At 37.6% G+C, this 15,686-nt stretch overlaps 1 protein-coding gene across 13 annotated transcripts in view; it reads left to right on the top strand.

Moving 5' to 3' along the window:
* The window catches only part of LOC129703032 (sodium/myo-inositol cotransporter-like), a 35,333-nt gene that overhangs the window by 11,778 nt on the left and 7,869 nt on the right, over positions 1 to 15,686 (top strand). For 7 of the 13 annotated variants that reach the window (XM_055645204.1, XM_055645203.1, XM_055645210.1 and 4 more), the window contains 2 exons: positions 4,272 to 7,776; positions 13,904 to 13,931. The exons of 1 other annotated variant lie outside the window; for it this stretch is intronic. In XM_055645204.1, coding sequence (XP_055501179.1) covers positions 4,596 to 6,743 — 2,148 coding nt within the window. In that variant the 5' untranslated portion in view covers positions 4,272 to 4,595 and the 3' untranslated portion in view covers positions 6,744 to 7,776; positions 13,904 to 13,931. The remainder of the gene's footprint in view (positions 1 to 4,271; positions 7,777 to 13,903; positions 13,932 to 15,686) is intronic. 5 more of the 13 variants (XR_008724498.1, XM_055645211.1, XR_008724497.1 and 2 more) reach the window with 5 other exon arrangements.

Genomic DNA, 15,686 nt, shown 5'->3' with positions numbered 1-15,686 from the left:
ATAATAAACAATTAATTAATATTTTTTTAGTGGAACAAATGAACACTTTTAATTCCACACCCTAATCATTAGCAGTTTCAATTGATTGGTAATATAATAACATCTACACATGTATAATATTGTGCCAAACATGTGAATGTGTGTCTATTTGTACCTTTTTAACCCGTGGTATATACAGTGCCTTCCAAAATATTTGGGACAAAGACCAGTCATTTACTTATTTGCCTCTGTACTCCACAATTTGAAATTTGTAATAGAAAAAGTCACATGTGGTTAAAGTGCACATTGTCAGATTTTAATAAAAGCCATTTTTTACATTTTGGTTTCACCATGTAGAAATTACAGCAGTGTTTATACATAGTCCCCCCCCCCTCCCCATTTCAGGGCGCCATAATGTTTGTGACACAGCAATGTCATGTAAATGAAAGTAGTTATGTTTAGTATTTTGTTGCATATCCCTTGCATGCAATGACTGTTTGAAGTCTGTGATTCATGGACATCACCAGTTGCTGGGTGTCTTCTCTGGTGACGCTCTGCCAGGCCTGTATTGCAGCCATCTTTAGCTTATGCTTGCTTGGTTGCTAGTCCCCTTCAGTTTTCTCTTCAGCATATAAAAGGTATGCTCAATTGGGTTCAGATCGGGTGATTGACGTGGCCACTCAAGAATTGACCATTTTTTAGCTTTGAAAAACTCCTTTGTTGCGTTAGCTGTGTTTTGGGGATCATTGTCTTTCTGCAGAATGAACTGCCGGCCCATGTGTTTTGAGGCATTTGTTTGAACTTGAGCGGATAGGATGTGTCTATACACTTCAGGATTCAATATGCTACTACCATCAGCAGTTGTATCATCAATGAAGATAAGTGAACCAGTACCTTCAGCAGCCATACATGCCCAGGCCATAACACCACCACCACCACCACCATGTTTCACAGATCAGGTGGTATGCTTTGGATCTTGGGCAGTTCCTTCTCTCCTCCATACATTGCTCTTGCTATCACTCTGATATAAGTTAATCTTTATCTCATCTGTCCACAAGACCTTTTTCCAGAACTGTGGTTGCTCTTTTAAGTACTTTTTGGCAAACTGTAACCTGGCCATTCTATTTTTGCGGCTAAACAGTGGTTTACATCTTGCAGTGTAGCCTCTGTATTTCTGTTCATGAAGTCTTCTGCGGACAGTGGTCATTGACAAATCCATACCTGACTCTTGAAGAGTGTTTCTGACCTGTCGGACAGGTGTTTGGGGATTTTTCTTTATCTATATTACTAAAAGTCTGATCTTGACCACTTCCTGTTGTTCTGTATATTGATTTTAGAAAAAACGCTGCCACTTACGGCTGTGATTTCTGGCCATCTTACTCAGAGTCCCCCTCCGCTGCGCAGGACAAGAGGATTTTTCCCATCGATGAAAAATAAAAGAGTTATTAGTGTTTAAAAAATGTTGATATTCTCTCTCCTGAAGGCTACGCCCCTTCCGAAGGGACTATCAAACCCGGAAGTGTTGGGTGCCTCAGTCAGTCTCTGCAAGATGGAGGAGTGAGAGGGTCACGTCTTTCATTCTGAGCTGCGCATAACACGGAACACATGTATACTAAACTGTGAGTGGTTTTACTGACCTGTCAGTGCCATTAATGTGGTTTGAAAATATAGTTTGGAAATACTAAAGCTGTGTTGCCTTTGGTTTGGAAATGCTAAAGCTGTGTTGCCTTTGGTTTGGAAATGCTAAAGCTGTGTTGCCTAATTAAAGTTGCTTTGCCTAATTAAAGTTGCCTAATTAAAGTTGCCTTGCCTAAAAGTTGCCTTGCCTAACTAAAGTTGCCTTGCCTTCTATATAATTAAAAGTCTAATCTTGACCACTTCCTGTTTGCACTTTATATTGATTTTAGGAAAAACGCTACCATGTACGGCTGTGATTTTTTGGCCATCTTTCCCATAGTCCTCCTCCGCTCATCAGGTGCCGAGGATTTTTCCCATCGATGAAAAATAAAAGAGTTATTAGTGTTTTAAAAATGTTGAGATTCTCTCTCCTTTCAATCACGCCATGAAGGCCACGCCCCTTGAGGGGGGAGGGACTATAAAACCCAGAAGTGTGGGTGTGGCTCAGTCTCTGCAAAATGGAGGAGGGAGAGGTCACGACTCGCTGTCTTTAGTGGCCATACATCCTGCTTGAAATGGTATGAAACTGCACTTGAATTTGATGGCCTTGCACCCTGCTTGAAATGGAATTTCAAGGAATAGCCGTGAGTCAACTGCCAACCCACCAGCCGTGAGTGAGTGAGCTGCCAGCACAACAGGCTTGAGTGACTGAGCCGCCAGCCCAAGAATCCATTTGGTCCACAATGTCCATACTAGCCCTCTGGACACCAGTCCCTTCGGCCCACAACACCTATACTAGCGCTCCAGAAAGCCCCCCCTCCCCCTCCTTGGATTTTGGAAAGCTTAAGGTTTGGCTGATGTCTAACAGTTTTATTCTTGTTTCTCAGCCTCATAATGGTGTCTTTGACTTGCATTGGCACAACCTTGGTCCTCATGTTGATAAACAGCAATAAAAGTTTCCAAAGGTGATAGAAACATAGAAATTAGGTGCAGGAGTAGGCCATTCGGCCCTTCGAGCCTGCACCGCCATTCAATATGATCATGGCTGATCATCCAACTCAGTATCCCGTACCTGCCTTCTCTCCATACCCCCTGATCCCCTTAGCCACAAGGGCCACAATGATGAAATGACTGGAAGAAATACTAGGTGCTGAGAGCTCTCTTATACCTACATTAAGGAGGCATTCAAACACACCTGAGTAATTAAAAAGACCTGTTAAGCCCTGTGTCCCAAACAGTATGGTGTCCTGAAATGGGGACTATGTATAAACACAGCTGTAATTTCTACATGGTGAAACCAAAATGTATAAAAATGGCCTTCAATAAAATCTGACAATGTGCACTTTAATCACATGTGATTTTTTTTGTATTACAAATCTCAAATTGTGGAGTACAGAGGCAAATAAATAAATTATGTGTCTTTGTCCCAAACATTATGGAGGGGACTGTAGTCACGTACGCAACAACCGCATATAATAATTGTAATTTTAACTGCTGTTTATAGAAATGGTGGTTTGAACCTGTAATACATCATGTGCATATATATGTGGAAGCTTTTAAATCCAATTTAATAATAATAAATCTAAGAAAAATGTTGTTAAACCATTTTTAAAATTTCAAAGAAATAATGTTAATGAAATAGAATTAGTCTCCTGCAAATTGCTTACCTAAAATTAAAATTCCTTGCAATTATATTCCTTTGATCAAGCATAAGGATATATATTTTTTTTGTTTGCATAAGGCCACTGGTTTGATAACTATCTTCGTCATTCCATTTTTATATCCATCCTGAACCATATAATTTGAAGGTGTTTATTAGCACATTCTATTTCCTACATGTGCTGCAAAAGAACGCCATGAGATTTGTTTTACTATGGAATTGAAACTTGATGATAACAACGAACATTTCAGTATTTGTTACTATTGTTCAAAGACTGGTGGTGTCAGTAATCCAATTGAATATGGAGAATACTGTGTGTTGTTAGTATAATGTCCTCTCCCACAAATGACATGAATTCAACACATCGCCAATTTGAGGTAAATAATTTTGGTGCTCTATTTTCACCATCAGTAGCATTGAATCTATTGAGCTTTGTTGAATGAGAGGTAATTGAGGTACAGTTCTACTGAACAACCTTTCCAACGCTAGAAACTAAATGTGATTTGTCAATCCTCCATTCAATGAAGTTTAAAGAAATTCTCATAAAATCAGTTTTTAGTTTTGGGCATGTTCAATCTATTGCATTCTTTCAAATGTTATCTCTGCTTTTTACTTCCCAATTTACCACCTCAAAATTGGAGCCTGACCTGTTTAATGAATTCAATATACTAATCCCCTTAGATAATGCCAGACTAAAAGCCAGAAATGAAAAGGAGAAGTTGACATGGAGCCCATTAAATCTTTATGGCAGCTTTCTTCGAAGTCGTTGGCATGCATGAACCCTTCAACATTGAATGCAAAATTTGAGTCAGTGTTCAACATTTTTTTATAGTTTTATACCTTGACCATTAGAGTATCCCCTTTTATGTTTTTAAACCTTGTTTATTTTGTTATGTTGTGTTTCAAAATGTTGAAAGGCACTTGTATATTGGTTTTCAAGCCACTTTAGTTTTATTTAAATAAGCCTGGTGAAAGTGTAATTCTAATACAGTCTTTTGTCTTTGCTGTCTTACAGGGTTGTAACTCTATTCCTCACTAGACCTGTCAGCATCAGCTAAGAAATTCAACACCAACAAATTAAGCACTGGCAGTCTTGTGGAATGCTACTATAAAGAGCATGAGAAATAGTCAGAAGTGAAGTTAACAAGATAATAGTAGTTGCCATCCCAATATCTGTACAACTGGAATCCCATAATTTCGATCAGGGCAGAAACCAAAGGACAAAGTATTTTGCCATTCTGTATTGTTCATTCTCCCCCTTTTCATTTGTCGCTGTCAACAGGATTGGTCATTGTCTTAATAACGTTTGTGGACTGAATTACATCTGTATTGTAACAAAATGTTTGGTTTTATGGAACCAGCTGATTTAGCTGTTGTAGGACTTTATTTTGTTCTTGTATTGAGCATTGGATTTTTTGTAATGTGGAAATCCAACAGAAGTACCGTGAGTGGGTACTTTCTTGCAGGACGCTCCATGACCTGGGTGGCAGTAGGTGCTTCATTGTTTGTGAGCAATATTGGGAGTGAACACTTTATTGGTTTAGCAGGATCTGGAGCAGCCAGTGGTTTTGCAGTGGGAGCTTGGGAGTTCAATGCAATGTTACTTTTGCAGGTATTAGGTTGGGTCTTCATCCCAGTCTATATTAGATCTGGTGTTTATACCATGCCACAATACCTTTCCAAACGTTATGGTGGTAATAGAATAAAAATTTATTTTGCTTTCTTGTCCTTGCTACTGTATGTCTTTACAAAGCTTTCTGTTGATTTGTATGCCGGAGCACTGTTCATCCGAGCATCACTGGGTTGGGATCTATATCTCTCTATCATCATTTTGATTGCATTGACTGCAGTGTTAACTGTCACAGGAGGACTTGTGGCTGTCATCTACACAGATGTTCTACAGGCCATTCTTATGATTGGTGGAGCTTTAACACTGATGGTTGTCGGTATGGTCAAGGTTGGAGGTTTTGAGGAAATGAGACGAAAATACATGCTCGCCTCACCAAATGTTACTGGAATCATTGCTTCCTTCAATCTAAGTTCTACGAACACTTGCCGTATCCACCCAAAAGAAGATTCTCTGAAGATGCTGCGTGAACCAACTGATGAGGATATTCCTTGGCCTGGTTTTCTGTTGGGTCAAACGCCAGCCTCTGTTTGGTATTGGTGCGCTGATCAAGTCATTGTGCAACGAGTCTTGGCAGCAAAGAACCTCGCTCACGCCAAAGGAGCCACTCTGATGGCTGGTTTTCTAAAGCTTTTGCCCATGTTTATCATAGTCATTCCAGGGATGATTTCCCGGATTCTCTTTACCGATGAAGTTGTTTGCATTAATCCAGAACACTGCATGCAAGTATGTGGTAGCAGTGCAGGTTGCTCAAATATTGCTTACCCACGCCTGGTGTTGGGAATCTTACCTGTAGGTCTTCGTGGCCTCATGATGGCGGTCATGATTGCAGCCTTAATGAGTGATTTGGATTCTATATTCAATAGTGCCAGCACAATATTCACCCTTGACATCTACAAGCATCTTCGAAAGGCTGCCAGCTCTCGAGAACTTATGATGGTAGGTCGTTTATTTGTAGTTTTCATGGTGGGTATAAGTATTGCCTGGGTTCCTATAATTGTAGAGATGCAAGGAGGACAAATGTATCTCTACATCCAAGAGGTAGCAGGGTATCTCACGCCACCTGTGGCAGCAGTGTTCCTACTTGGTATTTTCTGGAAACGCTGTAACGAGCAGGGGGCTTTCTGTGGAGGGTTAGTTGCATCAGTTTTGGGAATTTCTAGATTGATTCTTGCTTTTGTATATCATGTGCCAGAATGTGACCAGTCTGATACCAGACCAAGCTTTATCAGAAACATTCATTACATGTATTTGGCAGCAGCTTTGTTTTGGATTACCATCATTATAGCAGTCATAGTCAGTCTGCTAACTCCCCCTCCTGCCAGGGATTTGATTAGCACCACCACATTCTGGGCATTAAGAGACACAGAAATCATGCTACGTTGTCTTGGAGAAGAATCTGATAAATTAACAGAAAAAAGTGTGGCAAAATGTGATGATGATATCAGATGTGCAGAGATTTCTGATTGTAAACAAAAAGATGATGATTGTTCTCCACCAGCTGATCGAATAGAATTGGTTCTTTTAATGCCCGGACATGGTGATCCTAAATCCATGACTTTACATTGTAATGAAATTCTGTCAGCAAATGACTCTTTTGTAAATGGCCAAACAACGCCAGTGGACCAAATGGATCAAAGGGAAACTGAACTGAAAAGAAATATGTGGTGGAGATGTTTTGATCAGTGTTGTGGAATCAAAAGTTATAGCATGAAAAAGACAGAAAAAGAGTCTATAGAAAGTGAAATAGTTTGCTTACAAATGTTGCAAGAGAGTCCCAAAGTTAAATTGATACTAAATTTTGGTCTTGTTGTTGTTTGTTCTATTGGCATATTTATGTTTATCTATTTCTCTTTGTAAAATGAATGATTTTTTTTTAATGATAATATTGTGTTCCACCTTCCCGGCCCGGAGTTGGTGATGCTTTTTGGTCCATTTTGGGAAAGATATACAAAGGAGTAAGGATGAGGCTTTAGTATCAGTTAATGTCTGTCTGGTTAAATGAAGACACATTTATACATGGTGTTCATTGAATTATTTGTTTTGTTTGTGGCTTGTAAATAGTTTTAGATACTTTGTGACAAGCATGTATATAGATATCCTTTTCATTTACTAATCATTTATCCATTTTCTTATTGCCTGTTAGTTTCTGTAATGATGTATTATATTAGGCTAGGGTGAATTTGAAGGACATGTTGAAGGAATCTGAATTGATTTTGGGTGCAGCAGAAATCCCAGAGCCAACATGTAACACCGCAAATTATTATTTTTTGATAATTAAATCCAACCATCCACTTGTTCATAAAGGTTACTTTTTTTCTTGTGTTGTCATCTAATAGAGAAATAGTGTTGCTGACAATGAACTTTGAATTAGCAGACTTACAAGAGATTAGTATTTGGTGAGATGAATGTCAAATTGGATTTTTGGGGGGAGGATCATTGGATTATAATGCTTAAAATAGATTGTTCTGAAAGTGACAACTACTTGTGTTGAACAGGATTTGCTTAGAACTTGCTACTTAATTGTCATAATGCCTTTCTGAAAGTTCACATCAGGTTATAGTAAACTAACTACCTAATTGTGTGAATCACAAAAGTATTATCACTATTATTTGCTTTAATTACATCCCTACTTTTGAACTTTCCTCCTTTCTTGGGTCATTGATTGTGTCTTTTTTCAGCTCTGTGCCCTTGATTCATGGGATTCGCTGCTTCAATATGACTACTACCTGTGGACGACACCACAATAGCATTTGCCAAAGTCTCAAATAACACTTTGTTCTCCAGGATTTAACTGTAGAATTGAACATGACTCGGAACTGAATCATCTTTCATTTCCTCTACCTTGGTACCAACCTAACCAAATCAAACACAATCAGCACAGATTCAAAAGGTGTGTTTCTGGATGAATCTATCAAAACCATCCCTCACAGCACATGTACTACTATTTAGAAACCTTGTCCAAGATTCAGATTAGTTTCCACAAGTATATAAATGACTCCCAACTTGTGACCAATTCATCAACTCTTTGGTGTCTCTGTGCTCATGTAACAATAATTATTTCTTATGGGAGCCCCATCCTTCTCTGCCATGGCAATGTCTTCTTTGTGTAAAGTCAGATCAGATTTACTGGTATTTTGTAGAATTTACATGATAACTGATCCCAAGCAACACTTTAAAACCTACTATCCATTTGTCATTTAAGATTATTTACTTATATCCCTGAATAGTTTTCACAGAAGGCCTTATAAATAAGGCTCAATTATTACAAAGTTGTTCTTGTGTGTACACAATTCTCTAGTTACAATTAAGTTGCCCTGAATTTCAAAAACTTATACCACAGTTTTATTTGCACATTATTCCCTATTTCCTGATTTCTTGTTACTCCTTAATCAAGTTTAGAGTAGTTTATTGGAAAATACTTCACATTCACATTCTTATCTCACTACTGGATCCTGCAATTTCAGAACTCATAAAAACATAGGTCTTATCACATTTGGCTCTACTTGTTCCATTGGTTCTGATTTCTGAGCATTCTGTTGTATTTGCTTTGCCTCTCCATCTATTTTACACATGGAAAATGTCCTTAAACTCCATTCCTTTGGTCAGGTCTTCTGTGCTGTCTCTTAATTCCTCAGTGTTTAAGACTGTTGCCTATTTCCTTCGCTCCATTGATCCTGCCTCACCCGCTGAGTTTCTCCAGCATTTTTGTCTACCTCTTAATTCCTCAGCATTTGTTCATGTCAACTATTTGCGAGGCACTGTGGGACATTTACTATAAAAGTACCGAAGAGACTAATTATTATAAAAGTATTCATAACAGAACAAAATTCAGTTGCAATTAAGTTTGGCATCTGATAGTTGATATTTGAATATGCAGTGTGCAAATATAGGGCCACGAGTTCACAATGCTTTTTGCATTAACTGTTATCCCAACATTATTATTCCAAATGTAATTGAATTTTTTTGGGACTAAAATTAAAAGATTTAACGAGGGAGCTATGAATAAATTGGTTATCAACAGCCCCTGTTCATGAAAATAGTTTCTCGCACAGTGAAAGCCCATGTATTTTCCGAATTATATTGTTTTCCATTGGCGGGTGGGGCGTGGGCAGTAAATGGTAGGAGAAGGTGCAGTTGCTTGTGTGAGTGTTGGAGCCAGGAAGAGGAATATAAAATTGTTTCTATAGAGCAACTTTATCGTACAGTGACATATCCAATATAGCACTATGTACAATGAATGCACAGTAATCCTGCATACTGAAAATTGGTCACAGTACATTTGAGTATAATTTTAATAGTTAACAGCCTTTTGAACTAGCTGAGTATAATAGATTTGGAAACGATTGATCATTAATTTTAACATTTTAAATGAGAAATTGAATGTGGGCTGAGATTCTATTTTACTGACTAAATGTTTGAAAGAAAACAACGAAAATTAATGGTCAGGATTGGGTATCAGATGTCATTATACAACACAAGTTAAGTGTATTGCAAGGAAGAAGATGGGAGAAATGTCAAAGTTAATATCTCCGTGAATTATGGGCAAACATGAACATTCCCTGTGTTGTATGTATTCGGCATAGGCATTAAATTTCAAATGGTTACAACCTACACTTTGCATCATGTGCAAGGACCTTTTATCTGAAGAGTTCACTTTTTCAAAAAAAATTGCAAGCTCTTGGAATCTGTGATTGAGATACAGAGGCTGTCCAATCCTTTATAACCGTTTTCAAAAAGAAACTATATTTTTTAAGCCACATTAATCCTCACATTATCACAAGGATTAATAATTCAAAATTTTCTGCAATAGAAAATTTAGTTTTTTGATCCTTGCAACTCATAAAATGAACCCCATGTCAGAGGCCTGGCACACAGCATTGATTTAACAGGTCCACCTAAATGAAATAAGGTGGATAAATGTTATTTAGTTCATTTAATGCAGTAAATTTTGCACTTTGTACTTTTTGCATGTTTTTGTTTAGGTATCTTCAGTATTAATGTGGAATTGTGCCTAAATGTGACTCCTGAGGTACACGTGTTAAAAATGCAATCCTGCTTCTGACTTACAGTATTAGACTTCATGGTGTATTTGTGTTTCACAACAAACATTTTGGTCAGACTTATAGGCCAAACTGGGTTGCTTCTATTTTGCCAAACTCCTACAAAATTGGGACAACCATGGCTTGCAATGTCAGTACAAGTAAATGTGAAAGAATTGTGTGGTGGGGCAATAATAATGTTCTGGTCAAGCAATGAGTCTTCTGGTATACTTTAATAATTTCTTATGCTTTTTGGACATTATTTAATACACCACAATGAATTTATCGAGCTTGGCACAAGTTCGATTTGGTAATTTTTAGAATAGGTTAGTGCAATTTGATCTTGGATAATATGACAAGTTGACCAGGAAACGTATTTGGTGGCATTGCAGCATTAATGGCATTCAGTAAGATGGGTAAAAGTTTGTATTTTGCTAAATTGCCTTTATAAATAGGTTTCGGAATGCTTTGCCGTTAGAGAGAGAGAAAAGAGAGAGAGAGAGAGAGAGAGATGGTTGCACTAGTTTATAATGGCAGAGCTAATCACCAAGTCTTGGATTGGAAGAGCCTGGTAGTTATTTTGTTAGACTTTATGTAATGTGCTTTTTTTAAAATAGCTTTTTTGGTCATTACCAATTTGTTTTGCATCTACCCTTTGTACTATTTGCACTGGAACTGAGTCCTCATTCTCATTGACCCCAGCCCAATGCATAACTCTCGTTTACATCCTCCCCTCCTCCCTGCCCGTTAAAGGCACAGTAAATTTCCCCTTGTAATCAGAGGTAATCAGTCTGGCTCGACCCGAAACATTCCCTCCTGACATGCTGCCTGTCCCGCTGAGTTACTCCCAACATTTTGTCTACAAACTGTTCAAAACTCATTAACAAAGTACCATATTGGTACTGAACATATGGATCAAGATGCCTACTCTAAGTTAGCCTGGGGTTAATACCTTTCTGACCACATCTTTTGAAGGATGGCCTATTGAACAGCGTGACACACATTTAAAATTCCCTCCATCATTCTAGACTACAATTAAAATGAATCATATCAGATTCCTTAAAATGTCATGTAATCAGTGTTTGCCATACAAGCACTTTCATTCACTTTACAATGGAAAGCTTTCTGATCATTATTTTAAAAGGCCAGAGAGTCCCATCATTTTGGTTTGTACACTCTTGGTTAATTACAGTATTTGTATCATTGAACACACCATAGTCTCTGATAGTTTGTTTGAGATTAGCAGCACTGCAACATATAAATGAAATATGCGAGTTAGTTGAATGTGTCAGCACTTAATCCCTGAAATAAAAGACCTAAAATGCTTTCTATAAAATGGGAAGCATCAAACTTCTTGTAACGTACATTATACCTGGCTGCTAATCAAAGATCTAGTCTGAACACTGGTTCAAGTTTGGTCAGCGTGGCTACAGAGGATACATTACAAATGCATTAATCCATCTGGATTATTTGCATTATAGTCTAATGAGTAATCTTAAGCATTGTAGTTCTCTCACATTGCATGTGCAAGATTATCCACCTGAATTTAAAGGAAGTCCATTGTGCATAAATAATATGCTGTTTGCTATATTTTAGTATACCATTTATCTAGAGCACTTGCCAGAATGGCAGGAATGTATGAGCTACAGTGCCCTCCATGATGTTTGGGATAAAGACCCATTACTTATTTATTTGCCTCTGTACTCCACAATTTGAGATTTGGAATAGAAAACATGTGGTTAAAGTGCACGTAGTCAGATTTTAATAACGGCCATTTTTATACATTTTGCTTTCACCATGTAGAAATTACAGTAATGTTTATACACAGTCGTCCCGTCCCCCCCCCCCCCCCCCCCCCCCCCCCTATATTTTAGGGCACCCTAATGTTTGGGACACAGCAATGTCATGTAAGTAAAAGTAGTCATGTTTAGTGTTTTGTTGCATATCCTTTGCATGCAATGACTGCTTGAAGTCTGATTCATGGACATAACCAGTTGCTGGGTGTCTTTTCTGGTGATGTTCTGCCAGGCCTATATTGCAGCCATCTTTAGCTTATGCTTGTTTTGGGGGCTAGTCCCCTTCAGTCTTCTCTTCAGCATATAAAAGACGTGCTCAATTGGGTTCAGATCAGGTGATTGACTTGGCCACTCAAGAATTGACCATTTTTTAGCTTTGAAGAACTCCTTTGTTGCTTTAGCAGTATGTTTGGGATCATTGTATTGCTGTAGAATGAACTGCCGGCCAATGAGTTTTGAGGCATTTATTTGAACGAGCAGATAGGATGTGTCTATACACTTCTGAATTCATTATGCTATTACCATCAGCAGTTGTATCATCAATGAAGATAAGTGAGCCAGTACCTTCAGCAGCCATACATGCCCAGGCCATAACACCCCTACCACCGTGTTTCACAGATCAGGTGGTATGCTTTGGATCTTGGACAGTTCCTTCGCTCCTCCATACTTTGCTCTTGCTATCACTCTGATATAAGTGAATCTTCATCTCATCTGTCCACAAGACCCTTTTCCAGAACTGTGGTTGCTCTTTAAAGTACTTCTTAGCAAACTGCAACCAGGCCATCCTATTTTTGTGGTTAAGTGTTAAAAGAGCCTCTATTTCTGTTCATGAAGTCGTCTGCGGACAGTGATCATTGACAAATCCACACCTGATTAGGGGATTTTTGTTTATTATAGAGACAATTATTTTGTTATCAGCTGTGGAGGTCTTCCTTGGCCTGCCAGTCCCTTTGCGATTAGTAAGCTCACCAGTGCTCTCTTCCTTCTTAATGATGTTCTTAATGAAACAGTTGATTTTGGTAAGCTTAAGGTTAGGCTGATGTCTCTAACAGTTTTATTCTTATTTCTCAGTCTCATAATGGCTTCTTTGACTTTCATTGGCACAACATTGGTCCTCATGTTGATAAACAGCTACATGGTGAAACCAAAATGTATAAAAATGGCCTTTAATAAAATCTGACAATGTGCACTTTAACCACATGTGATTTTTTTTTTCTATTACAAATCTCAAATTGTGGAGTACAGAGGCAAATAAATAAATGATGGGTCTTTGTCCCAAGCATTATGGAGGGCACTGTAGCTAATTGCTTGTGAGATTGGGAATTTCTTGCTTTTCAGCTGGCCGATTCTTAAAGCAGCTGAGCCAGTATATAAATGTGTACTCCTTGCGTGTGGCTATTTTTAGGAATTTTATGGCTACATGTTTTAGGCTGTTTCCATCAAAAGCAGTTTCTGTCATAATAATATTATTAATCATAGAAAAAAGCTATAATAAATCCAGTGGGATGGTCTGTTTGATCAAGTTTATAGTTGTATGCATAAGTACAATGGGATACAGGTGCTTGCTTGCTTGCAGCATCACAGACACAAAGACCGGTTGGTAGTCAGTTTAACTCAAAAGAGACTGCTCTTCCCAAACAGCACCAAAGTCTCCATTAGCTGTCTGAAGAAGGAAAATTTAGGGTTACTTCCGCCACTACTAATATTCTTCTGTGGTATGCCAGCCATTTGTTTGGATCATAGTTAAAATTGGTGCATCATTGAGATCTCGTAATGAGAGGCAAGCCAACAATTTATTGTATAAGAATCATGGTTTGAACAGAAGGTGGTCTGATTTGAACTAATTTTGGTTTGTAGAACTTCATAATTTATTGGTGGGATTAATTCAGTACAAATTGGTTATATAATACCAATTGTGCCACTTAACTATGGAGCCATTTGATAAGGTTAATGGGTACACTCTTGCATTGAACTGGACATTTTATAATGACCTTGGTGAATTTAACCAAATGTTGGTCTTTATTGTGGAATTTTAAAGTAGTGCTAGATCACAAATTGATAGGTTCTTGGTCCCTTAGATCAGCAGTTCCCAGATGGTTATGGTTTTTAGATTTAACTCTACAATATAATATGGCAGAGCCTGCTTATCAGTGATAGTGTACTATTTTCTCCATCCATACAGGTTCTATTCCAGTATTTACATGATCCAGGTGTGTACTTGCATGCAAGTTGTGTTCATTGTTGCAATGGTAATGTTAACTTTCTCTGAGTGCTTCAGTCATCTTGACCCTAAATTCTTTATTGGGTAAATCAAACTCAAGCATTTGAGGAAATTTTTTTAAACATAAAAACAATCTTCAAAGGCCTAATGGGCAAGTCCAGTAAGAAACCAAAATAATGATTTGCAAGCAATTCTTAGTCTATTTGGCTTGTCTTGCTGGATGCACTTCAACTTGAAGCATGAGTATCAGAGATGGAGTTTTGGTAAGATACATTTCTTACCAGAAGGAGATTGAATGCATTGGTCTCAGGTAAGGCAGAGCACCTCCTCTGATTTTTATGGAACAGAATCTTATAACGAGCATGGGAACATATTTCCCATGAATTATTGAATTTTCCTTGAAAAATTAACCTATTAGGAAATTATCTTCTAATTGAAGCTGCATCAATGACATTCTTCTGCCAGATTAAGAATAAGATGGTAGTTAGTGGTATATCGCATAGGTTGATTCCCACATTAATAAGAGATTTGTTGTAGCTGAATTGTTGTAAGAGAGTTAAGTTTGTGTCGGATCAACTAAATTCCTTGATTTCAGCTGTTCCTATGCTCGTAGATTTCTTTTAATATTGGTGCTTTATGCTCAAAACCTTTGGCTTAAAGAAAAAATGAAAGATTTAATGGATTGCATTGCCATGTTTTGCTGGTTACTGCTAGATTCAACCCTATATTTGCAGACCTTCCAATCTATTTTGTGGATGGGTAATGCAGCCAAATTTGGGGCCACTTCAGAGTCTTAACTTGCTTGGTTTGTGACAAATTCTCCACACATTCTGTTTGAATCATACATACACTGTAACCTCGCTATAACAAACTTGCAAAGTACCATCAAATTGGTAAGTAGGAAGGTTTGGCTTGGAAGAAACTGGTGGTTTAGGTACTGCAGGCATAAGAGTGAATTCTTATATTTTCAATTTGAGTACCACATTTAATTTGTTTTTTTAAATGCCCAAAATTTCTTCATTTTGTTAATTGAATAAAGTTACTTTCTTACAGCATTCTGCATATTGCTGCCAGCTGGTGCTGAAAGATGACCAGTGCTGCGTAGCTAATCATACAGTTAATACATTGGTCCCATGAATCTTTGAAATAAGCTTAAATATTTTCAATAGGATTATTTGATTACATTGATTATTTGTTGAAATCTTTCATAAGGACATAAATTGTGGACTCAATGGCAGAAGTATGAAGGGGAGATGATATAGGAGAAACTTTAATCACTGAAAATGAAGAAATCTTTTGCTTAAAAATTAGGCATTGCTTTTTTTTTGCATAAAGGCAGAAAATGCATTTGATCTGGTATGCAATGATATTGGTTCAGAAATCTTCAGAATTTTAATTGTACAAAGGATTTTGATTAATTTTAGGGAACATGATTCAATGAACACCCAAAATTAACAAAAGTTTGTTCCAGCGAGTTATACAAGGTACCAGTAAACCAATGGGAAGTCTATTTACTTCAAATTTAAGTAGGCATTCAGAAATTATGACTAGTTGGAAGGTCTGGGTTTAAGAGATAACACACAATGCACGCAAGCCAACCTCTAGCTTTTTTTAAATATGCTTAATTTGTGAAAACACCATTAAATTAAATTTTATTCTAGTCAATCTCCTATGAAATGCTATGCTAGTTAACTTTACAATTTTATTAGGGGTTTTAGGGTAAAAATAGATCTGTAACTGCAGA

Source organism: Leucoraja erinacea, chromosome 13 (genome assembly GCF_028641065.1).
Source record: "Leucoraja erinacea ecotype New England chromosome 13, Leri_hhj_1, whole genome shotgun sequence".
In the NCBI taxonomy this organism is placed as follows: domain Eukaryota; kingdom Metazoa; phylum Chordata; class Chondrichthyes; order Rajiformes; family Rajidae; genus Leucoraja; species Leucoraja erinaceus.
The sequence above is the reverse complement of the archived record's forward strand: the minus strand, read 5'-3'. Positions and strand labels throughout refer to the sequence as shown.